General features: G+C 40.7%; 2 protein-coding genes across 2 annotated transcripts; one reads left to right on the top strand and one right to left on the bottom strand.

Annotated features, from left to right (window-relative positions):
- The first annotated feature begins 5,223 nt into the window (after nt 1-5,223).
- LOC134214951 (uncharacterized) lies at nt 5,224-6,640 on the top strand. The gene is made up of 2 exons (XM_062694225.1): nt 5,224-5,379; nt 5,436-6,640. The coding sequence occupies exon 2, from the start codon at nt 5,495-5,497 to the stop codon at nt 6,392-6,394; it is 900 nt and encodes a 299-aa protein (XP_062550209.1). The 5' UTR covers nt 5,224-5,379; nt 5,436-5,494; the 3' UTR covers nt 6,395-6,640.
- Nucleotides 6,641-14,215: 7,575 nt separating this feature from the next.
- LOC134214950 (tax1-binding protein 3 homolog) lies at nt 14,216-21,500 on the bottom strand. The gene is made up of 3 exons (XM_062694224.1): nt 21,243-21,500; nt 15,040-15,168; nt 14,216-14,975 (listed from the first exon to the last, which is right to left on the bottom strand). Exons 1-3 carry the CDS (start codon nt 21,294-21,296, stop codon nt 14,787-14,789), a joined length of 372 nt encoding a protein of 123 aa, XP_062550208.1. The 5' UTR covers nt 21,297-21,500; the 3' UTR covers nt 14,216-14,786.
- Nucleotides 21,501-23,899: the final 2,399 nt, after the last annotated feature.

Genomic DNA, 23,899 nt, shown 5'->3' with positions numbered 1-23,899 from the left:
AAATAATAATAATAACTTCAAAGACATAAGGTACCCCGGGGCAAGTGAAAATACGGGGTAAGTGGGTACTATGACTGCAGATGAATCGATGAACGTTTTTAATGGCAACAATGTTCTAGGAAGATAAACGAATTCGCCCGACACAAAAATATTTGGAATCAAAGCCATTTAATGACCCAACCCGAGTAACACACCTGTCATAGACGAGTCTCTGTGACTTACGTATGACTAAACTAAGTCATATAGAAGTCACTGCAACGATATCGGTTGGAAGTGTGTTACTAGGGAAGTATCCCAAAATAAACTATTTTTTCATGCGGTGTGAAAATGGGATTTTGGGGGAACAAACCAATACTTCCAATACGAAACTGGGACCAGTCTGGGTGCTGGTATAGCGAATCCGCACCTGCGAAAGCGCAAAATGTTGGCTTTGAGGGGAGTTGATAGTAACCAACAGTGCATCATTGAGACCCATGAGGGCGGCAGCAGTGCGAATCCGCACCTGCGGGAGCGCAAAATGTTGGCTTTGGGGGGGTTGATAGTAACCAACAGTGCATCATTGAGACCCATGAGGGCGGCAAAAGTGCGAATCCGCACCTGCGGGAGCGCAAAATGTTGGCTTTGGGGGGGTTGATAGTAACCAACAGTGCATCATTGAGACCCATGTGGGCGGCAGCAGTGCGAATCCGCACCTGTGGGAGCATTTTAAAGAGACTGTAAAGGTGTTCGGCCGTACGGCACACTATTTTTTGTACACACATACACGGTCACATGCACACATATAGCCTAAAGAGACTAATAGAAATTTTTGGATTTGGGCAAAGCTTCTTAGTTGTCGACCAAGTGTGACTAAGAAGGACGGCAGGGCTGGACCCAATTGGGTTATTAAGTATCTTAAGTATCCCAAAATAAACTATTTTTTCATGCGGTGTGAAAATGGGATTTTGGGGGAACAAACCAATACTTCCAATACGAAACTGGGACCAGTCTGGGTGCTGGTATAGCGAATCCGCACCTGCGAAAGCGCAAAATGTTGGCTTTGAGGGGAGTTGATAGCAACCAACAGTGCATCATTGAGACCCATGAGGGCGGCAGCAGTGCGAATCCGCACCTGCGGGAGCGCAAAATGTTGGCTTTGGGGGGGTTGATAGTGCTGGTATAGCGAATCCGCACCTGCGAAAGCGCAAAATGTTGGCTTTGAGGGGAGTTGATAGCAACCAACAGTGCATCATTGAGACCCATGAGGGCGGCAGCAGTGCGAATCCGCACCTGCGGGAGCGCAAAATGTTGGCTTTGGGGGGGTTGATAGTAACCAACAGTGCATCATTGAGACCCATGTGGGCGGCAGCAGTGCGAATCCGCACCTGCGGGAGCGCAAAATGTTGGCTTTGGGGGGGTCGATAGTAACCAACAGTGCATCATTGAGACCCATGAGGGCGGCAAAAGTGCGAATCCGCACCTGCGGGAGCGCAAAATGTTGGCTTTGGGGGGGTTGATAGTAACCAACAGTGCATCATTGAGACCCATGAGGGCGGCAGCAGTGCGAATCCGCACCTGTGGGAGCATTTTAAAGAGACTGTAAAGGTGTTCGGCCGTACGGCACACTATTTTTTGTACACACATACACGGTCACATGCACACATATAGCCTAAAGAGACTAATAGAAATTTTTGGATTTGGGCAAAGCTTCTTAGTTGTCGACCAAGTGTGACTAAGAAGGACGGCAGGGCTGCATTTGAGGCACCATACTAATGCCACAGTGGGACCCTCCTTAGCCGTGCGGTAAGACGCACGGCTACAAAGCAAGACCATGCTGAGGGTGGCTGGGTTCGATTCCCGGTGCCGGTCTAGGCAATTTTCGGATTTGAAATTGTCTCGACTTCTCTGGGCTTAAAAGTATCATCGTGTTAGCCTCATGATATACGAATGCAAAAATGGTAACTTGGCTTAGAAACCTCGCAGTTAATAACTGTGGAAGTGCTTAACGAACACTAAGCTGCGAGGCGGCTCTGTCCCAGTGTGGGGATGTAATGCCAATAAGAAGAAGAAGACTAATGCCACCTAATGCTATTGCTTGATCATGACTTTAAACTATGTACCGGGAAAATCTATTACTTTTATTTAAATTCAATGGATTTCCAACTAAATAGTCGTTTCTAAATTTATCATTCATGTGGAAAGTGAATATTTTGAGCAACTAAATAATTGTGTGACATCGAGAACGATTTAAAATTTTAAATTAAAGCCAAAATCTGCCATTTTCATTTGCCCTTGAATTTTAACATACATGGGGAAAGTGGGACATATTTGAACAACATTTTCGATAAAGCTATTTTAATTGTTTTTAGATGGCTGTCTAGTGTAAAATAGAGGCCTGAATAAGAGAAACGCGAATAGGTATGTGCCGCCAATCGAACCGTCAAAAAACTGCAGCCAATCGAGCAGGAGACCTGTCAAGCAGCCAAAATGTTGGCTCAAATACTGAAAACGGCCAAATTCAATTTTATGCCATTTTTAAATAAACAAAATTGAATGTATTTTTCATTAGTTTGCAATAATATATGCAAGTCATTTATAGATTATGAAATGAAATTCCATTGTTTATTGGATTCTATTGTTATGTGATGTGGACACATAAAATCGTGGGTTGTGAGATTTTATCCACATAAACCATTTCTTCCTTTTCATGTGTTGTTCTTTGATGAAGAAAATTGAATGCAGTGTTGGCAGAGTCATATTTTCTATCCGCGTTTCTCTTATTCAGGCCTCTATTGTAAAATAATTTCGTCATTTGTATGTCATATGGATCTGAATCAGATGCAGTTTGTTCTCGGTTTTAAAAAAGTATTGTACAGTAGGGTGGTTCAAAAAATTGATTTTGCTCCACAGTGCTCATCTGATTCTTTACCATGTTCTGAGTCTCCTCTGAAAATTTGATCTCATTTGGATTAAAACTGATTTAGCACAAGCCGTTTCAAATTTGCATGCAAATTAGTATGGGGAAATTTATTTTTTCATTGAACTGGTAATGACGCTTCGCCATCAAGCGCAGGTTAAAAGAAAATCTACATAGCTGAAAGGAATACTCAACAGCTTTCGCTCAGTGAAAACCGCATCTCAATTAATCGTTCCAATAAATAGTAATCGAATTTAATCTATACCGTGGTTTTCGGAAGCTAATTGCATAACTCATCAACAGGCAACATTGCTGCTCGTAGCCCGAAAGATAGCACACAAAAATTCAGGCTACTATGTTGCACTGCACATATCAGTGATGCCCTCAAAGAAGTTTAACGATCATGACTAAAGATTCGCAACCTGTCTTAAAATCGATTACTAATTCTTGGGGCGATTAATCAACATGCGGTTTTCGTTGGGTGAAAGCTGTTGAGTATTCCTTTTAGTTATATAGGTTTTCTTTTGACCTGCGCTTGATGGGGAAGCGTCACTACCAGTACAATGAAAAAATAAATTTCCCCATAGTAATTTGCATGCAAACTTCAAATGGCTTGTGCTAAATCAGTTTGAATCCAAATGAGCTCAAATTTTCAGAGGACACTCAGAACTTGGTAAAGAATCAGATGAGCATTGTGGAGCAAAATCGATTTTTTGAACCACTCTATAGACGAATCCAAGTAAAAATAAGAAGAAGACACACGACGGTGTTAACTTTGACAGATCCTACAGCACAGCATAGGAAGATCATTTTAAAATGCTTATAATAAATTGTAATGTAATTAAAATCTGATTGAAGTATGATACGGAAAAAGTTCCGAACTGTATGAAAGATACATTTTTGGAAAATATTCAAAAAATTGAGATAAGCTTCCGAATATGTAATTCAGAACTTTTTCCGTACCCTACATTAATCAGATTTTAATTACAATTTCTCTAGAATTTATTATAAGCATTTTAAAATGATCTTCCTATGCTGTGCTGTAGGATCTGTCAAAGTTAACACCGTCGTGTGTCTTCTTCTTATTTTTACTTGGATTCGTCTATTGTACAGTTATTTATCAAATGTGTATTTTACATTCTGAAAATTATCTCCCGCATGAAGAAGAGCAATGGCTATAGCTCCACTGGCCTATAAAACTATGTGATATTCTTCTGTTCACAGTGCAAATAAACTATTTATTCTATACGATAGGTCAACAGAATTTGTCTTGCGTTTTGTTATTTTCAAACTTCGCATCAGAATTTCTGATAAATAATTTGATTTGACATTTCTGGAGGTCAACTGCACCCACCGTTCGAGCATTTTTGATCAATGATATATGAAGGCTTGAATTCACCTAATCAGTACCTTATACGCCACATAGACTAACGCAAAATGAACTCACCCAAGAAATTATGACGTTTTAGCGGGTCGCATAATGAACGCAAAATGAACTTTTGTTCGAGAAAACGACCCGCTCAAATGTCAAAATCCGTCGGGTGAGTGAATTTGATGAACTCCTGCATAAGTCTATGGTCCAATGCACCGAATGAACACAATGACGTTTGAGACGGGCGCTGTTTACTAAAAATGAACACTTGCATGAACTCGATGAATGAAAAGTATTCATTCTTAGTAAACAGCGCACCGCTCAAACGTCAATGATGAACTCGGTGCATTGGACCATTGGTCAGAATGCTCGGAGCGGTGGGTGCAGTTGAGTGTTGACCTCCAGAAACGTCAAATCAGAGACTAACCCGCAGGCTAGCTGGCGGCCATGGTCCAATGCACCGAGTTCATCATTGACGTTTTAGCGGTGCGCTGTTTACATAGAATGAATACTTTTTCATTCATCGAGTTCATGCAAGTGTTCATTTTTAGTAAACAGCGCCCGTCTCAAACGTCATTGTGTTCATTCGGTGCATGGACCATTACCGCTCGCGGAAAACTGGATAGTGCCAGAAAAGAATAGAGGTAATAAACTATAGAGGACGATTGTCGCTGCGGTTGCGGTTCCCTTTGTTATCGTCCCCTAACATGTTGGGTACCTATCTGTCAAAACGTACTGATTTTTCCTTTGATGACATTTAGTGCTCTATCCTCGCCAGCAAATGATGTTTCGCCAGTGACGACAGCGACAAGCTTCCTCTATACAGTTTATTACCTCAATTCAGAAAAGTCATTTTACTCAAATTTGGGTTATTGACCCAAACCACGGTTTTGAGTGCAAACAACCCACTTTTGGGTAGTTTTGGTTTTCAGTGTATATTTTTTTTTATTTGTTGTGTTCCCGGTCTCTGAGTTGTCAGATTTCCTCCTTCCAACTTCCAACGATTTTCCCGTAATCGTAAACAAAACCGAGATCGGTCAGTGAAAGTTTTCCAAATATCCAAACTTAAGTGCATTCAGAGCTCGAAATTCCGGATATTTCAAAATTTAAGGTACTTTCAAAGTTTAATAAAAACTATAAAAGTGATTTATTGATTATCCGCTTCAGATTATTTCCTGTATCGCAATGATTGACCGATTTGTTTATTGAGGTTACAAATCCGTAAAATGGAGTCCAGTAACGGAAGTGAGAAAGCCGAAATAAATCACCTTGTAAAGAACATCGTAAAAATTCTTCTGTCCACGTCCAAGTATTTTCATTGTCCGTTCTGTGCCGACGAGTATTTGTTCGAGTTTACCCTGAGGCATCATTTGCTTAAAAACCATGAAGAAGACCTGTCTAAGATCGTCCAATCGCCGGACTCTAGCATCAAGTTCTGTGATAGCAACATTTGTCCATATTGTGGGGCCTTATTCTACTACATCTCAGCGCTTCCGAAGCATATCATGAACAGTCACAGTCGCGACTGTCTTATCAAGTGGCAAGCTATCGAACGGGACAATAGTCTGCAGAAACGATTTGCCACCGAGCCGAGCATCCGTTGTGTTCCTTGTTCTCCAGGTTTAAGTGACTTGTTCGAGGAACTGAACACTGATTCCAGCCGGAAGAAAAAAAACCGAAGTCACCGCCGGAAGGCATCTCCACTGTACAAGTCGGCACTCAAGAACGCCAACAGAATCTCCGCCTCGAAGCGTATTTCCGGTGAGTCGTGGGTAAGTTGTGATTTCGAATTTACCACCGGAGATGCCGCCTCGCGTCGTTCCCCGAGCAGTACCGTCCGTAGAGAGCTACAATTCGATGCGGTTGCACCAGAACCGACCTCCCCGCAGGAGATCGACAGCGTTTCTTCCGTGAAGAAACCGAAACGCTCGCGTAAACGTTTCAACCTGAAGTCGCTCAAACCGAGGATCGGTTTACGAAAGTTTGTGCTGTCTAAGTTCACCAAAAAGTATCGCTGCAAAATTGTGACCAGCACACCGAATAATTTTCTGGACGACAGTGATATCGATCTGAACGATACTCGGTTGCACAATCAGGAGCGCTGGAATAAGCTGCATTTAGACTAAGACGAGGTGAGTACATAGATCTTGTTGACAACCTACAGTTTGGTATTTTGTATTTGAGATACATATATAAATTCTCATTTTACGATATTTAGGTATTAAAAAGTATTATGACAGTATGCTTAAGTGTATCTCTTTACCTAATAATCATACGTATTTAAAGGTATTATTTATAACTCGCATTTTGGATGGGATTTTAAGTTAGATATTATGATACATACTGAAGTAATATATGTGGATTATGATGTATCTAAACGACTTGAAATTTAAGTATGTATTGTGAAAGCCACCAGTCAGTCTTAAGAGCAAAGGTGAGGGATTACCAATCTGGATATGTCGGGTTCGATTCTTATTCCGGTCTAGGATGTTTTCGGTTAAGAAAACGTTATCGATTTCCTGGGCAGTGTATCCATTGTGCTTGCCCCACAAGATACGTATTCATTAACTGTATTATTAATCCAATGGCATGCACAGAAAAGCTTTCTATTAATAACTGTGAAAATGGTGAAAATGCTAATAAAACACTAAGTAGAAAAGCAAGTCAAGTTCCAGTTTGGAAGTCTCGCCAATGCCTGCATCATGCACGAACAGCAAAATGAAGCTAACTTCCCCAAACTGGTATGACGAAAGACATATAACGCGGATTTTCTCAAATAAGTAGAAATTTCTCTCGATAAACTATTTAGTACCTACCAGTTATTCCAGTAGCCAATTGGATTTAAATCGTTGGTTTCAAGGATAATATTAACACTACTCTTAAATCCCGATCTCTCGTTGGACTATGATGACTACAAAGATAATTAAAGTGGTCCACACTTATCGAATCAATCCAATCTCATACTTGCGTAGTCCATACTTGAAGGCATCCTGGAAATAACGGTTTCTGCATCCCGTCATTTTTTTTGTCATATAGGCAGGCCAACTACGTAGCATACGTAGTATGTACTTGGAGAGAACAACACTATGAAAATTTGAAGAAAAGAACAAGGTAACCATTTACTTCGGTGGGGTAACGAAACCAGTACGGTAGACAGATGCTTTCCCTACTAAGCTACGAAGGAGCTCCGACGTCCTCCGCAGCTTAGTTAAATCCAGCAAGTAATTCTTCACATAGGCAAGCCGCTTCAACAACTGCAGCAACAGGCATTTCCGCAGGTTCAACCTTGAAAGCAGAATCTGTCCTCAAACTTACCTGGTTTGCTTTCGATAAAGAAAACGGAGTGACGGTCGGACGTTGGTTTGACGGTTATTAAGAACTTTTCGAGAATGATGTCCGCCGGCTGGAAGATGCCGCAAAAGTTCGTCTGCTCCTTTGGAAGCTGATTTTTTTTTGTAATTTTTATAGGGACTTGCAGGACTGGAGACTGGATACTCTTTCGCATTAATTACATCCTGCCGAAGCTTTCAAAAGACGTGATGTGTGAAGATTCTGAAGAAAATCTTTGGAAAACAAGTCTCTATGTTCCGGAAGCTTTTCCAATGTCTCCAGTTGATGAAAAGCAATTCTGAAGATAGTATCAGCTACGGTGGACACGTCAACCGAGTCAGTAAAGATGTTAAATTACTAAACCATACCCTGAGCCGATTCCAAATTCCTCAGTGAACTCAAAGTTTTGAAATACGCCGATATTCGAGCAACACTTCTTTCGATTCTGGATCACGAGAAACCTAAAGCACCAGCCACTCTACAGTCATTAATTAGCTTCAAAGCTTCATCAGCCTGAAGCAAGACCCAAGCATCATCGAGTAGCAATCCATTTCAAAGTCAGCAGTTCACGCCATCAGGGATGTCATCAGTGCAGCGTCTCAGAACAGTTTCAAGAAATCAGAATGCCGAAAACACCTTGTTGGTAATGTGGCCAAATGCGCTTTCAATAACCACCTTCGCAGAGGCTGCAACCGTGTCGGCGTGAAGCAAAAGGCGTCGAACGCATCAGGTGATCCTCTTTCCAAAGTCGGCAATTTCTAATGTGAAGGAGATACGAAGCGAGGCAGCTGTTTCGTTCCATCTGTGCGTAATTGGAATTTAATTGAATGAATAGACTCTAGAGTGATAGATTGAATTGAATGGATAGAGTAATTCAACTTATGACCTATTCTGTTTGAATCCATTTGCAATCAGATCTACCATTTATTCGTAGGCACGGTAAGCATAAATTAAAGTAAGGGTCAGCAATGTTGAGGAGAAAATTCGACCCATGCATTGTTACCTGGGTACATGCTATGCTAGCTAATCGGAAAATCTCCTCTGAGCTTAGCGGTTCATACATCACTGTTAAAGCAACAAAGGGGTGTCCGCAAGGCGGAGTGCTTTCTCCTTTGTTGTGGTCACTGGTGGTGGATGAGCTTCTAGACAGCTTAGAGAGAAGAGGCTTCGAAGTGGTTGGATATGCTGATGACGTTGTCATTATTGTACGAGGCAAATTCGAAAGTGTTATAGTGGAAAGAATGCAATCTGCCTAAATCATACTTTTTCCTGGTGTCAAAAGTATCAACTAGGCATAAATCCTACAAAACTTCCATTATCCCTTTCACCAAACGGAGAAAGGTACAACTGAAACCCCTTTTCTTGAATCAAACACAATTAGTTTATTCAAGTGAAGTAAAATATCTAGGTGTCATACTCGACGCAAAGCTTAATTGGAACTCTCATATCCAATCAGTTGTGCAGAAAGGTCTCAATACACTTTGGGTTTGTTCAAAAACCCTTGGTAAAAGATGGGGCCTAAAACCAAGTATGATCATGTGGATATATAAAACCATTGTCCGTCCCAGGACAACTTACGCTTCCCTTGTCTGGTGGCCTAAAACTAATGAGGCTGCTGCAAGGGCTAAGCTCAACAAAATCCAACGCACCGCTTGCATAGCCATCACTGGTGCAGTTCGTAGTACACCCACTTTGGCCCTAGACGCAATGCTTCACCTGCCCCGGTTAGATCAATTCATAAAGCTGGAAGCGGAAAAAAAGTGCTCTAAGGTTAAAGAGAACAAAAACACTGCTGTCGGGAGACCTTACAGGTCACCTCAGCATATTAAATGAATTTGCCATAAATCCCGCAATAGGAATTTGTAGTGACTGGATGGAAACGGTAGTCAATTATGACTTACCTTACGATGTGTTCATTCCTTCCCGCCAGGAGTGGGAAGGAGATGGACCAACGTTCCAACAGGCTCTATAAATTTCTTCACAGATGGTTCGAAAATGAATAATCTGACAGGATCCGGAATCTATGGCCCTACAACAAAAATTTCTGTCCACTTAGGACAGTGGCCCACTGATATTTCAGGCGGAAATATATGCAATATTAGAATGCGTGTTATTATGCCTGAGGAGAAAGTATAGATTTGCAAAAATATGTATTTTCTCTGACAGCCAAGCAACACTTAAGTCGCTTAATAACTACACTTGTAACTCAAAGCTAGTGTGGGAATGCATTCTGGCTTTGAAAAACTTATCCATACGCAATCGAGTCTACCTATATTGGATCCCAGGACATACTTGTCTACGAGATTGCTGATGAGCTAGCCAGGAATGGATCTAATGAAAGGTTCATTGGCCCTGAGCCCTTCTGCGGGATCTCAGACTGCTCTGTAAAAATGGAACTGAACAAATATATGGTCAGTCAAATCACATCAAACTGGAATGCACTTCCCCATACGAGCCAATCCAAAAGGCTCGTAACGATTAACCCCAAGAAAACCCAACAACTATTAGGTCTCAACAAAAGGGATCTCAACATCTACACCGGTCTAATAACTGGACACTGCCCCTGCAGATACCATCTACAAAAGATCGGAGCAATCCAAACCTCAAATTGCCGCTTCTGTGACGAGGAGAGAGAAACATCAGAACACATCCTCTGCTATTGCAGTGCACTCACCCAACATAGGTTCAAAGTTCTCAGCAAGCCCTTTTTAGGGCCTGCTGACATATGGATCTTATCCCCCAAGGACGTGGTTGGCTTCATAAAGCTAGTCTCGCCAGAATGGGGGAGTCACATACTGTAACTCAGGATCTCTATTCATCAATAATAGATGGTCTTGAGTTCAGTCGATACCAAGGTATCTCAGTGACAAACATGTTACTGAGATAACTTGCGTATTTCACAGCAAAAGGGTATATCACAATAGTCCTAAAATCTGGACGCAGTGATCTTCACCCGACAAACGAGGAGGTAAGCATAAAGCCGCGTCATACCGAGCATTAGGGATCACCTGTAGGATTACCACTGGAACAGACAATCCGTATAGCGTTATTCTGTTCGTGAATAGGAGTTAACATTGGCTTTACGTCCGCTCTCCATGAGGTCGAACGGATCTGCTACTGAAAGTCGAATCACAAAAGGCCGAAGGGCGCAAAAGGTCCACTTTGTTGCTCTGCTGAGCTAGTTCGGCTTATTTTATTTAAAATACAGAATATAAGTTAGATTATTCGGTTTGTTTTGGCTTGGCTTTGACTACCTTCTGGATACTGGGTTCGCCGTAGAACTGGGCGAGCTCGTAGTTTATCCTTCCCGCCACGCACCGTCTTCTTGCACACCGCCAAAGATGGTCCTATGCATCCGTCTCTCGAATACTCCAAGTACTAGCAAGTCCTCCTCGATCATAGTCCAAGTTTCATGTCCGTGGAGAACTACCGGTCTTATGAGCGTTTTGTACATGACACATTTGGTGTGAGTGTGAATCTTTTTTGACCGCAGTTTCTTCTGGAGCCCGTAGTAGGCCCGACTTCTACAGATGGTGCGTCTTCATATTTCACGACTAACATTATTATCAGCCGTTAGCACGGATCTACCTCGAAGCAGTTGGTTCGCTCGTAGGAGTATTCAAGAGAAGGTGTAAAACCTTCTGCTTTATTCACACGCATGTGTAAACGCTCTCGAGTGTGAATCAATACACTTTTCTTTACTTAAAATCTCTGCACATTTCAAGACGAAGTGTGAGAAATTACCAACTCTGCCTCGAAGATATCACCGTTTATCGTAACACTGCTTCCCAGACGCCCACAAGCATGTACTTTGTCTTCGATGCATTCACCACCAGCCCATCTTTTGTTGCTTCACGTTTCAGACGGGTGTGCAGTTCTGCCTTCTTTGCAAATGTTCGGCTGACAAAGTTCATGTCATCCGTGAGACAAATAAATTGACTGAACATGTTGAAAATCGTACCCCGGCTATTACATACGGCTCTCCACATGACACTTCCTAGCGCAACGTTGAACAACAGGCACAAAAGTCCATCACCTTGTCTTAGTTCCCGGTGCGATTCGGATGAACTGGAGTGTTCGCCAGAAATTTTCACACAGTTTTGCACACCATCCACCGTTGCTTTTATCAGTCTGGTAAGCTTCCCAGGGAAGCTTTTCCCGTCCATAATTTTCCATAGCTCTACGCGGTCAATACTGTCGTATGCCGCCTTGAAATCAATTAACAGATGGTGCTTTGAGATCTGGCATTTTTGGAGGATTGCCGTACAGTAAAGATCTGATCTGGCCCGTGGTCGAGTGGCCGTCAACAAAGCCGGCTTGATAACTTCCCACAAGCTCATTCACTGATGGTGACAGACGACGGACTACTGAACGATGCCTTTTTGGCACTACCCGGCTTGTGAAGAAGCCACGTTCAAAACTCCGCACTTTCATTGTACAAAACGAATGCTTTGTATTAGCCTCTTCCCCTGTTCGTGCAGCAAGCAGCACGACATCGAGCAAACATCAAACGGTGCACCGAAATTAAAACTTTACTGTGGGCTAAAAAGGGAGCCTTCGTTCGTTTTTGAACGAATTTTCTAAGGCCTGGTCGGTACCGAATATTGTTGTTGACGGATAGTTTTGGGCGCAATTTAACCATCACTAGATAGTGGTTAGGCTCAGGACCCTCCTTGACCGTGCGGTAAGATGCGCGGCTACAAAGCAAGCCCATGCTGAGGGTGACTGGGTTCGATTTCCGGTGCCGGTCTAGGCAAGTATCATCGTGTTAGGCTCATGATATATACGAATGCAAAAATGGTAACTTGACTTAGAAACCTCGAAGTTAATAACGCTGCGAGGCGGCAAAGTTCCAGTGGGGGATGTAATGCCAATGAAGAAGAAGAAGATAGTGGTCAGAGTCGATGCTAGCGCCACGATATGTCTTGATGCCGGTAATGTCGAAGAAGTGCCGTCTATCAATCAGAACGTGATCGATTTCTGATTCTATCTACTGTTGTGATGTCTAACTGTACCGGTACGGAATGCTGTATTGGAAGTAGGTGCTGCGAATGGCCATATTCTTGGAGGCGGTGAAACCAATTAGTTGTAGGCCGGTGGGCGCTCAACTTTTCAATAGTCGATCTAAACTAAACGTTGATTATGAAGTTGAAGAATCGGCCTTTGGTTCTCAACCTGCAAATTCTCGCATTGATCGGCCACCACGCGCCTTTGCATATCACTATGAAAACTATTCCCAGCTCGTGCGTGTTGCCGCAGCTCTGATAGATGGTATGATTATCTCTCAAAAATCGCATCATTGATCCTTTGCAACAAATCTCCTGCAGAGCTACGATGCCGATTCCGCGGTCCTGAAGCACATCAGTGAGCATGCGTGTGCTCCCGATGAAATCCCTTTTAGTCACAATGGTCTTTGCCGATTGGTCCGGTTCGTATTCTCTCGCTAATTATTCGTTGCATGTTTTTTTTTCAAAGCTGATATTCAGGGCCTGACACCAATCCCCTTCAATTTCTGGAGGACTATCCCACCTAAATTTCCGGTGGATCATGGTGCACAATTTTACTTAGAGTCGTTCGCTGGCACTCGGACGATGATCATCCGCCCCTGACATGGGGAACAGACGCTCGATCAGATTTGCACCACCGGAGAGGAGCCCCTTCCCTGCATACGACCATAGCTCCCACTGGGGTTGGTTACTCGATCTTCCCTAAGATTGCTAGTATCCCGGCCAGCACCACGATAAGGTAGGTATAGGAGTTGCTGGGTAAGAGGCTAAAGACCGCGAGATGGGGTTTATTTTATTTGTATTCCTGGTACGCTTTACCCAGCATTTGCCGTGCAAAGCGTTACACGAGAAACAGCTTTTTTTTCTTTTTTTTTTGAGTATTCTCTGCTTTCTTAGTTGGAAGATTGAATCCTTTGGAATTATTTGGCCTTCTGTAATATTAGATGTTTTGTACAGTATTCGGCCTTTCGTGGTTTGGCCTTTTGCTAGCCCTTTTAGGAATGAATCATCCGCTTTCAGATTGCCTACAGCGACGCAAGGCTAAAGGCATCTATAGTTTAATTTCTCGAAAACACCTTCTTACATAACTGGTGCACAATTATTTTCTAATTGCTACTAATTAATTGCTACTTTGCTACTTTCGTGAAAATCCGCATTAGACATGTTTCGCCATACAAATTTTGTGACGGTTAACTCATGTACGAGTGAAAAACTAACCAATGTTGTGATTCATATAGGTATAAAGACAAAGAACTTCTCTCATTTTCTAATTACTTAAGGCAACTCTATTTACTTTGGCATGCATTTATTCCCATTTGAGGCTATATAATAAAATTAGATAAAGATCTACATCTTACCTTCTACAAATGTTTTGCTTAGGTGAATGATAAACAATTGGACGTTTGATTCTCCATACTTGGTGATTCCAGAACAAGACATCACAGGGTCAATGAATAGAGCACAAAACAACGTGTTTCAGATGTAATTTGGAGTTTTGAAGTACACTGATTCTGTTTTTAAAGGATTTACATTTTCTCAGTTTCGCACTCATCCTGAATGTTTTGATTATCATGTGATTTTTCTTTGATTTATTTAGGATTTTGTGAAACATGTTGCAAAGATTTTGGTGGTTAGTTGAAGTCACACGATCAAACATACGAGCGAAAAAAAATCGTGTAAAAACAGAATCCTGTGTACTTTCTATATTAAATTAAAATACAATTAAGCAAAACATTCGGCGGTACAAACATAAAATAAATTCGAACTGCTGTTTATGATTAAAACTACAATGTAGACGTAGAGATATACAAACCCTGTGTACGTAAATAATGTGTAAATATCCGATAGAAATTTTACTCTGTGCTGTTAAGTAAAATGGAAAGTCAGCGAAGCATCGTCCAAAGGCTTTCTGCCCTCCTATCGGGTTAATGGTCATATATACTCTGCGCTTAAATATAAGAGTCCATTGTTTCACTGAATGCAATGAATAATACAAACGTTATCAAAAAGCTGGTGAAAACCACGTTGCAGCTATCTTAAATTAGACTTCTAACACGGACGAGACCTAATCGGCTATAATGCCTATAACTTTTTTAAGCTAATATACGATCTAATAGTAGAAATTAATACCTAATGTAACAAAATGTCCACGCCTTCGGCACAGCTTAAAAGTGATGTTATTTTATGTTGAGGTAACTCCCTTTCGCGCCACGAGGAGATTTAGCACCGGGTTTTTTCTAATGTAACTGACCGCTTTCTTGTGGGTAACCATGGTGAAGTCATAACCGTTGCATTGCAGAATTTTATCGTGCATTCGAAGACCGGATTTCGCCGCAGGACTGCCTTCATGGACTTCCGTTACATAAATGCCCTAAGAAAAAAGAAAAACGCTCAAATTTTTTTACAAACTGTTAGTTGAATATCTGCAAACTAACATAATCGGTATATCCTTGGGGGCTTTTTTTGAAATCCTGATCTATGCCACCTCCGATTTTAAAACCACATTTGAGCACCTCACGTCCTTCTTCGTCCACATCCTTTTCCTTGTGCAGGGTAATGGGAATCTTCAAAGAAACAAATAAAATAGTCAGATAAAGAACTTTCTTGGAATGGCAAAATGTTGGTAGGTGTGTAAAACTAAATAATCTAAATAAACAGAGTATTATACTGCCAGAGTTGAGCAGCTTAATGAAAATCTTTTAAAGAATCAACAGTGGGCAATGAAATCGTTATTACCATTATTTGTCAAGATAATTATGATGCAGCAGTCTACGGCAATGCTGCTATGATGTGGGTTATGTCACTCCTCGCATTGTTAACTAACCTAAAAATAGTTTAACTTCTCCTAAGGATTTTATCAAGACATTTGGCAACAAAGTGCCAAACAGTGCCTTTCTCTGCTTTGTTCTCTCCGAGGCAGCCAAGATATTAATTAATCCAGAACTAAGTAAATCAGTCATTGAACTGAACGAAACTCAATAGCGTTCAATAATAACATATATTTCGCCTTATGGATGCCTAATTTGGTAAAACTAAACTTGTTCAATACCTTAAAAATGAGCGAGATTTTTATGGTAGTAAATTTCAGAATTTGCACACATACATGCATGCAAGTGATCTATTAGTGTCTCAAAACATGCTCACATTTGCTATCTAGCTTCCACTGAAGAAATTTTTGAAATCCCTTTCAATTTTTACGTTTTTGCTTTTCTGAGAAGATTTTTTTGTACATGCTTCTATATGTTCCTCAATTAAAATCATTTGTTTCTTTGAAACAAATCAGAAAAATAGGCATAATTCCATATCATATCATTTGTTATAATTCTGTTTTCAATGCCAAAAATAATTTGTTTCAAATACCATACATTTTATTTAATAATTCACGAGATTTCTTGATAGATTAATACATAACACACCTGCGTAACGCATATAAAGTGAAATTATAGACACTTCCGAAGGAAGGGCCAAAAACATTCTTCATGCCTGCCGTATCCTAACGGAACTATCAATTCTATACTTTCGCCTCTAATTCTATCATGAACATGTACGTCCAAGTTTGGAAGATGATATTAGCATTTCCATATCATTATAAATTTGTTCGTTTAATTAAGAGGAACTCCTTGTAGTCCGAATAATATATAGAGTTTCATTGGCATCTGCATCGAAAGATTTCGAAGCTCCTAAATATTTCCTTTGTTAAAATTTTTCTTCACCCTTTTGCTTCGAATGGCACTTCGGCAATCGACCAAACCACATCAGAGTTGCATTTTGTGCTCCAATTATATTCTCAATCCAGTTGAAACCCGAAATTGGGGGCTAGCGAAGTTGGATTTTTCTCACAATCCGTACGTTAAACCTAACTTCGGAAGTGGTGCGCTGTTTTCATATCGCAAAGCGCTATTCAGCGCACCACTTCCGAAGTTAGGTTTAACGTACGGATTGTGAGAAAAATCCAACTTCGCTAGCCTCCAATTTCGGGTTTCAACTGGATTGAGTATATGCATGCCTTCAAACTAGCACTGGAAGGACTGACTGGAAGGAATCCTACGGTAATTTCATCCAACAACCAACAAATCCTCTTGATCCGACAGAGTCTAACAGCAATTCCGATTCCAGAATTGGTTTCAATTGACCCAACTAAGTCAGTTGGTTCCATGAAACCACTGACTAAGCCACGCCAGATTTTGATTTATTCATCCGACTAGGTCCGATTGTGGTTCCGATCCTACTTCAGATCTGGATTTCATCGACTCAACTAGATCGCGTGGTATCTCCAAGCCATCCGAACACTTACTCGTGAGTTGAATTTCCGAATAGGTCCTATGGCGATTCCAGCTTTCAACCAACACACTACCAACCAGGTTTTATTTTAATGATTAGACTAAGCCCGATAGCGATTCTGGCAATCGACCTACTACGAGTGGGATTTTATTAATCCAACTAGGTCCAGCAGTGGTTTCAAATCATCGTCAGACCTATTCTGTAGAGGTAAATTTTTCTTAATCCGAATATGTTCGATAGCGATAGCCCTGTTTTTTGGGTTTGTTTAAATTTTGTTCTGGTAAAACTTCCAATTTTTGAAGTTTCTCAAACCCTCCCTTCTTCGTGATCTATTTTAGAGACGGCCATGAAGAACTTTCAGTAATTTTTATGAACTTCGAACCCGGATCTAAAAAGTTCATTACATTATAAGCGCCAAAACCCACCAGGGAAAATAATTTTAAAGAAATCGGGAGTTCTGCAATCTACCTTGCAATCTACACACTTGTATGTATCAGGTTACTGTACACCCCTAGATATTGCAAGTTATTTAAACATTTGTAAAACACTAAGCCTTATTATTTTACTTCTTTTTGATAAGTATCAAATTGTTCTTCAAATATAAATTTTGCGCATTTTATTTCCCTTTACGCCTAATAAAAGTTTCGCTAATGGCGGTGGGAGCTCACGCTACGGCTATATATACAACAAACTTCTCAGCACATTCCAATACAATATATGCCATGATGACCTGGTGTACAAACTACAACGCTACAATCTTCCCAGCTACCTGGTGAAAATAATCAACAATTACCTGTCGGCAAGGACATTCCGGGTCTCAATCAGCGGAGCGAGTTCCAATGCGCACAGCATCGTCGCAGGCGCCCCCAGGGCAATATCCTCGGGCCCCTGCTTTTCAATCTGGAGACCTCACTCCAGATCAGAGTACCTCACCAGCTGGAAGATCTGTATCAACGCGGCGAAGACCCAGGTCATCATTTTCCCCCACTCTAAATTGTTCCGCCTGGAGACTGTAAAAAATCATCATCAATGGCACGACTGTGGAATGGACAAATGAGGCTGACTACCTTAGCTTGACCCTCGACAACAAGCTTATTTTCCGCAAACAGGTTGACAAGACGGTGACCAAGTGTAACGTTTTGTTGAAACTATTGTACCCTTTGATCAACAGTCGGTCGTCATTGTCCCTCAAAAATAAGCTTGCTGTCTACAAGCAAATCATCCTCCCCGCGATCGAATATGGCATGCCGGTCTGGGAGAGCTGCGCAAAAACTCATCATCTGAAATTCCAACGAGTTCAAAACAAGTTCCAGAGGATGATCATGAACACCCCTTCCAGGACACGAACTTCTGAGGTCCACCGTCTGGTCGGGATAAAAACCTTACATGAGCGGTTTGGTGAGTGTGAGGAAAGGTTTAAGGTCCGTTGCTTACAATCGGACCAGGCAACCATTAGAGCGCTAGTTCCAATTTAAGTTATCAAATTATTATTGTAAATATTAGTGTACATAGTAGTTAGGTTATTAAATTTTCTAAATTAATCAATGCCTCCTTAAGGCTATTCTGATACATTAAAAAAAAACTTTATAAATTACATTTAAATCCTAACCATTGCTATTGAACCGAATCAAAGATGAAGGGCCAAGTTGTCAAACACTTGCAATGTTAAAAATAATGTAACAAACGAAAATAAAAAAATTACGAATTCAAGTAAAAATATAAAATAAAAAAGTAAATAAAATAAAAAATATAAAATAAAAAATTACATTCCAATACTGCTTTTGATTTTCTTGAAACCATTGCAATTGTTGTTAGGAAGCCATTGCAATTTTTGAGCGCTCGGAATTTAGCTTCATTTTTTCTTATTAACTTGAATAAAAAAAAACCAGCGATCTAATTCCTTATTGCCTATATATAGAGATTACGCCATTTATTTATTTATTTGTTAATTCAACGGACATCAAATGGTCTAATTGAATAATTAATCTAGGTTTTACATATAACATACACAGAAAATAAACACTATTAACAATTTAAGTTACAATAACACATTTTCTGGCAACACGTAGCAAAAAACAAACAAAAATATAAGACTGTATATTGTAGATCATCATTTTATCCTAGTGGCTCCCAAACAGTATCACGAAATTCTCTGTAGCAGAGTCCAGCTGGCCAAGTAGACGAACGTAGTGCAATCTCTTTAAGACGAACATTTATTCCAATCTTGAACGATACATATGGCATTGATGACACATCCTTCCAAACAGGTACAAGTAGTTTAACTGAAGCATCATCGGTACCCAGAGCATCCGCGACTAGTTTCAATATTTGTCGTTTAGTTACGTTATTTTTCACTCTCGTAAAAAACAACCAAAAACGATCGTTTGGAGATCTCTCTTCTACAATGCTGCTTGCGGTCTTTGTGCCTTGTCGAATTTCTGTTGGAGACAATAGTGATGACTCTGCAAGGGGACGGCTTTCATTGAGATCCAATGTTCCACTTGTTCCGACGTGAGTATTAGTGACATGCACGAGAGATTGGTTAATAGTAGCGATCTGTAGCTTTATTTCAGCTAATGCTTTATCAATACGAGTGATTTCGTTCGCACTCGGTTTTGCGATTGATCTTCCAATACCGCAGGGAATTACAACGATCATTTCGGGACTCGGGAATCGTATTAATGCATGCTGTACATAACCACCAGAAATTTGATTTTTGGCGATATTGGATCAAGTCATCGTGGCTCAAATTTACACACGCAGCGTGAAAAACATCCCTGCAGAATCCTTCACAACCAATACAATCTGAACCACATGCAATATCCTCTGCGCACAGTTTACATGTGGATTGCCGTTTTATAGTTGAATCTGAGCCCATGTTGAACGAATACACAGCAACGGTTTAACTTCAGAACGGAATGCTTTGTCGATTATAGAACCGCTGCAGTACTTTTGGCGGATTTATTATGCTTTTTTCGATGCAAGATCTCAAAGACATAAACTACGACGCGCGAAATATTTTTTTTCGATGATATACACGACGATACTGATAAAATTCACGGCATTAGAATGACTATCAACTTCAAGATTCACAACACAAGTTATGATTATAATACACGATAATTTAAGATAAATGGCGTAATCTGAATAGGGGGAAAGACGGCATTGGCAGATTTTGTTCTATTATTGTCAGGAGGTTTTTGTCGACCAAATTTTATGAAATTTGGCCACAGTGTTCTTCGATATGCAAAGAATGGCTAGGCCAAATTTGAGCATAGTCAGTCATAAAAAAAAACCCTGCCAATAACAGAACAAAACGTGCCAAAGCCGTCATTCCCCCTAGGCTATTAGACTCATGCTGCAAGCGTTTTAATGAAGCTGGTGAATAATGGTGATGAATAGCAAGTCGAGTCAAGTACGAGACACTCAAGACGACCACACAGTTGTGGTCGAAATACGTATCTGCAAAGATATCGAAAATATTTGGTGGAATTAAATGGAGAGTACTTAACTCGTCTTAGACAGTTGAATACATTCCACTAAAAGAGCTTTATATATTTTTCTGATTAGTAAACTATAGTATAAGTGAAACACGTCTTCTTGGCTTGGTGGCGTAATCGATAATGGTTAGATTTGTATAGATTGCTCAGATCCTACATAAACTGCCTGTGTTTCCTATTCATATGGGACAGATATGTGATACAGGCAGTAAAGTAGTTTATGGGAATAGGTTTAAATCAATCTATTTGGCTACCTGGTTAAAAGCTGAAGATATAAATAAATAAAATAAGATGTAAATAAATAAATAAATAGAATTGTGACTTTGAACTGTAATGGTGCTATTATCTCCGAATAATCAGAATAAAGATTATTTCTCGTCATTACAAAAAAATAGCAACCATCCATATTCTTGTTTTCGTTCGAACACTCTTTGATGCCTATTTTTGTTAACGCCAACAAAATCAAATTGGAAAATGATTCGAATGAATCGGATTCGTTGGCAAGCATCTTTCAGACTATGAGTGAATGTACCTCGTTGAAATATTCGTTTTTTAACTCTCGTAGTATTTATCTAATTTGCAAACTAAGTGTGTTAATCACTGTTATTGTTTAATATTCAACATTTAGTTTCATCGAAACATCTGTTTGATTCCTATCGTCTTTTATAAACAAACTATGTATTGCATTATTTTGTACAATAGGTATTTATATGAATGAAAAATATTTCATTCAGATCTTCGTATAGTTTGATTAGCTGTACCAACCTGTTAATTTTCTTCTCCATCAATTTGGCAACATTGGCCCCACTTGGGGGAAGTTAATATCAGTAATATGATGCATCATTCATTGTACTTACGCTGAGGCACTCCATCGCGGTCCCCGCCTGGTGTTGAAACGCCATTTTTGCCATTATGACTTATTTATCAGCACTCGGCTCACTTTCCAGTTGTTTAATCAAACGTTGATAAGCACCAATGTGGTCAACAGATCCCAGATTATAAAACTATTATTATTAATTTTGGATGACAAAAATAAGCAAGATCTAATGCTGACGAATCACACCACACCAATCTTTGCACTCATCTACCAATGCATGCGTATATGTACCGACTGACGATGGGAAAGATGTATTTATTTAAATATAACGCAAACTGGCTCGACATTCATGCTCACATGCAATTCATGCAATAGGCGAACAGAACGCAAAGAGTTTTGAAATAAAATTGTTTAACACAGAGTTATTTAAAACATAAAATTACAACTTGTCCTGGTTGATAACATATAAATATTTTTTTAAAGATGTATTATGGGTAAATATATTACTTTTCTAGTGTAAAAGAAACGAAATTTACTCAGACTTCACCTCAGAGAAATGCAAAAAACTACATAAAGTTCTTCATCGTAAAATTTAATGGTGTCATCTAGTTTTAAATAACTGAATTTTGATTTACTCCATACATTTTCTCATATAAACTTCCAATGAATTAAGCATCGCTCAAAAATTGACCGATTTGGCTAAAACTAGATCAGATGGTTGAAAGTTAATTCATATCTTTTCATGCGTACATTTGTTAAAGGATATCCTCAGTTATAAAGCCAAGCCAAGGGATATCCGATACGATTTGTGATTAATTGAATCTGTTACATGAAAACTTGGGCAAAAAATGCTTAATTTTACGTGGCGCTCGGTGCGATTTGGCAGAACCCTGGACAGATAATTATGGCATCTACTAAAAAGGAACGGAGCCATATAATCCACAAGCAGGTACCACCAAAGCAACCATACGTCGATCAGTGAATAAGCCCAAGTCCTGGTATTGAGTGTGACTCTGACAAGACGGACCTCCGCCCGAAGAGACATGAGGCCAATAATAGGTCGCCAGCTAGCCTTGTGAACAAAGGCGTAGGATTGCCAATCCAGACACCTGGGGCAGACATACGATGGATGCAAACTGCAGGACGTCAAAAACGTCTTCGGTGACTTGAACGCTCAGGTAGGAAGGGCGGAATGTCTGCATAACGTATCAAATGACAAAAGTCAACGATGCATAAACTTTGCATCCTCCCGCGGAATGCTAGTCCGAAGCACTTTGCTCCCCCGCAAGGTCACAATAGGCCACATGGAGACCACCTAACCAAGAAACGGAAAACCAAATCGGCCACGTTCTAACCGATGGTAAATTCTTCTCCGACATTGCGAACGTCCGCACCTTCTGCAGCGTGAATATTGAATCCAACCACTAGCTGCGTTCAAAACTCTCGATGGTGTACAAAACGCGTCGAAGGCGAACGCCGCGGCTTAACATTGAGCGGCTGCATGACGGTAGACTAGTCCAAGACTACGCACAGCAGCTGAAAGTGGCACTACCAACGGAAGAACAGCTTGACGCAGCTTCTCTTGAAGATGGCTGGAAATATTCGATTCGTTATTGGTAGCATCGCAACTTGTGCACTTGACACAGTGACCTAGAATCAGAGTAACGACTTGCATGACGACAAATGTGAGCAGTTGGTGAAGGAGAAGAATGCAGCATAGGCGAGATTGCTGCGACACCGCACGAGGGCAAACGAGGCTCGATTCAAACGGGCGCGGAATAGATAAAACTTCTAAAGAAAAAGCGCCAACCTGAAGATCGAGACCGTGAAGAGACGGAGCAGCTGTACCGCACTAATAATGCACGAAAGTTCTATAAAAATTAAACCGTTCATATAAGGGTCACGTGGCACAGTCTGACATGTGTAAGGACATAAACGGAAAACTTCTTATGAACAAGTGTCCTTCGTCGGCGAATACCAGGCAGGTTGTCTTGAGAGCCGACCAACGACGGATCAGATATTTAGCCTGCAGATCCTTGATAAATTCCGGGAGTACAACTTGCAGAGTCACCATTTGCTCATTGATTTCAAAGCAGCGTACGATCCAGTGAAAGGAAATGAGCTGTGGCAGATAATGTCCAAACATGGTTGTCCGGCGAAACTGGTTAGACTGATACGTGCAGCGTTGATGGCTCGGAATCAAATATTCGGATTGCAGACATGTCAACCTCGTTTGTGACCTTGAATTGAAGCAGGGTGATGTACTTTCGAATTTATTGTTCAATTTTGCACTCGAGGGCGCGATTAGTAGATTTAGCGTGCAGAGGCACACGGTCGCATATGCTCCTGGGCTTTGCGGACGATATCGATCACAGAGCAGTAGCGGATGCTTTTGTCCCACTGAAGAGGGAGACGGCAAGGATAGGCATAACTATTTGCTCTATGTACTATCTAGCGCATGGTTGTGGGTAGTGATAAAAGAAGACCTAATGGTGTTAATGCTGAGGTGATGCTTGATGGGGATGTGATTGAAGTTGTTGAAAAATGACGTTACCCGTGAAGTGAAAATACGAATAGGGCCTTGTACGGATTACGTAACCAGCTTAGGTCGCGCAACACGCTTTTTTTACAAGGGAGAATGCATTTACACACTAACCCAGCACACGTGCATTGTAGTTGCCAAACTACCACATGGAA

Source organism: Armigeres subalbatus, chromosome 2 (assembly GCF_024139115.2).
Source record: "Armigeres subalbatus isolate Guangzhou_Male chromosome 2, GZ_Asu_2, whole genome shotgun sequence".
Taxonomy (NCBI): domain Eukaryota; kingdom Metazoa; phylum Arthropoda; class Insecta; order Diptera; family Culicidae; genus Armigeres; species Armigeres subalbatus.
Note: the sequence above shows the minus strand (reverse complement) of the source record. Positions and strands in the feature narration are given on the sequence as shown.

Bases quoted from the DNA above. Each gene is read 5' to 3' on its own strand.
- LOC134214951 (XM_062694225.1), top strand. From the start codon at position 5,495: ATGGAGTCCAGTAACGGAAGTGAGAAAGCCGAAATAAATCACCTTGTA.
- LOC134214950 (XM_062694224.1), bottom strand. From the start codon at position 21,296: ATGGCAAAAATGGCGTTTCAACACCAGGCGGGGACCGCGATGGAGTGC. The intron at 15,169-21,242 runs GTAAGTACAATG...GTTTCTTTGAAG, and splicing joins CCGCGATGGAGTGCCTCAGC to ATTCCCATTACCCTGCACAA. The intron at 14,976-15,039 runs GTTAGTTTGCAG...CTTTTTTCTTAG, and splicing joins CCCAAGGATATACCGATTAT to GGCATTTATGTAACGGAAGT.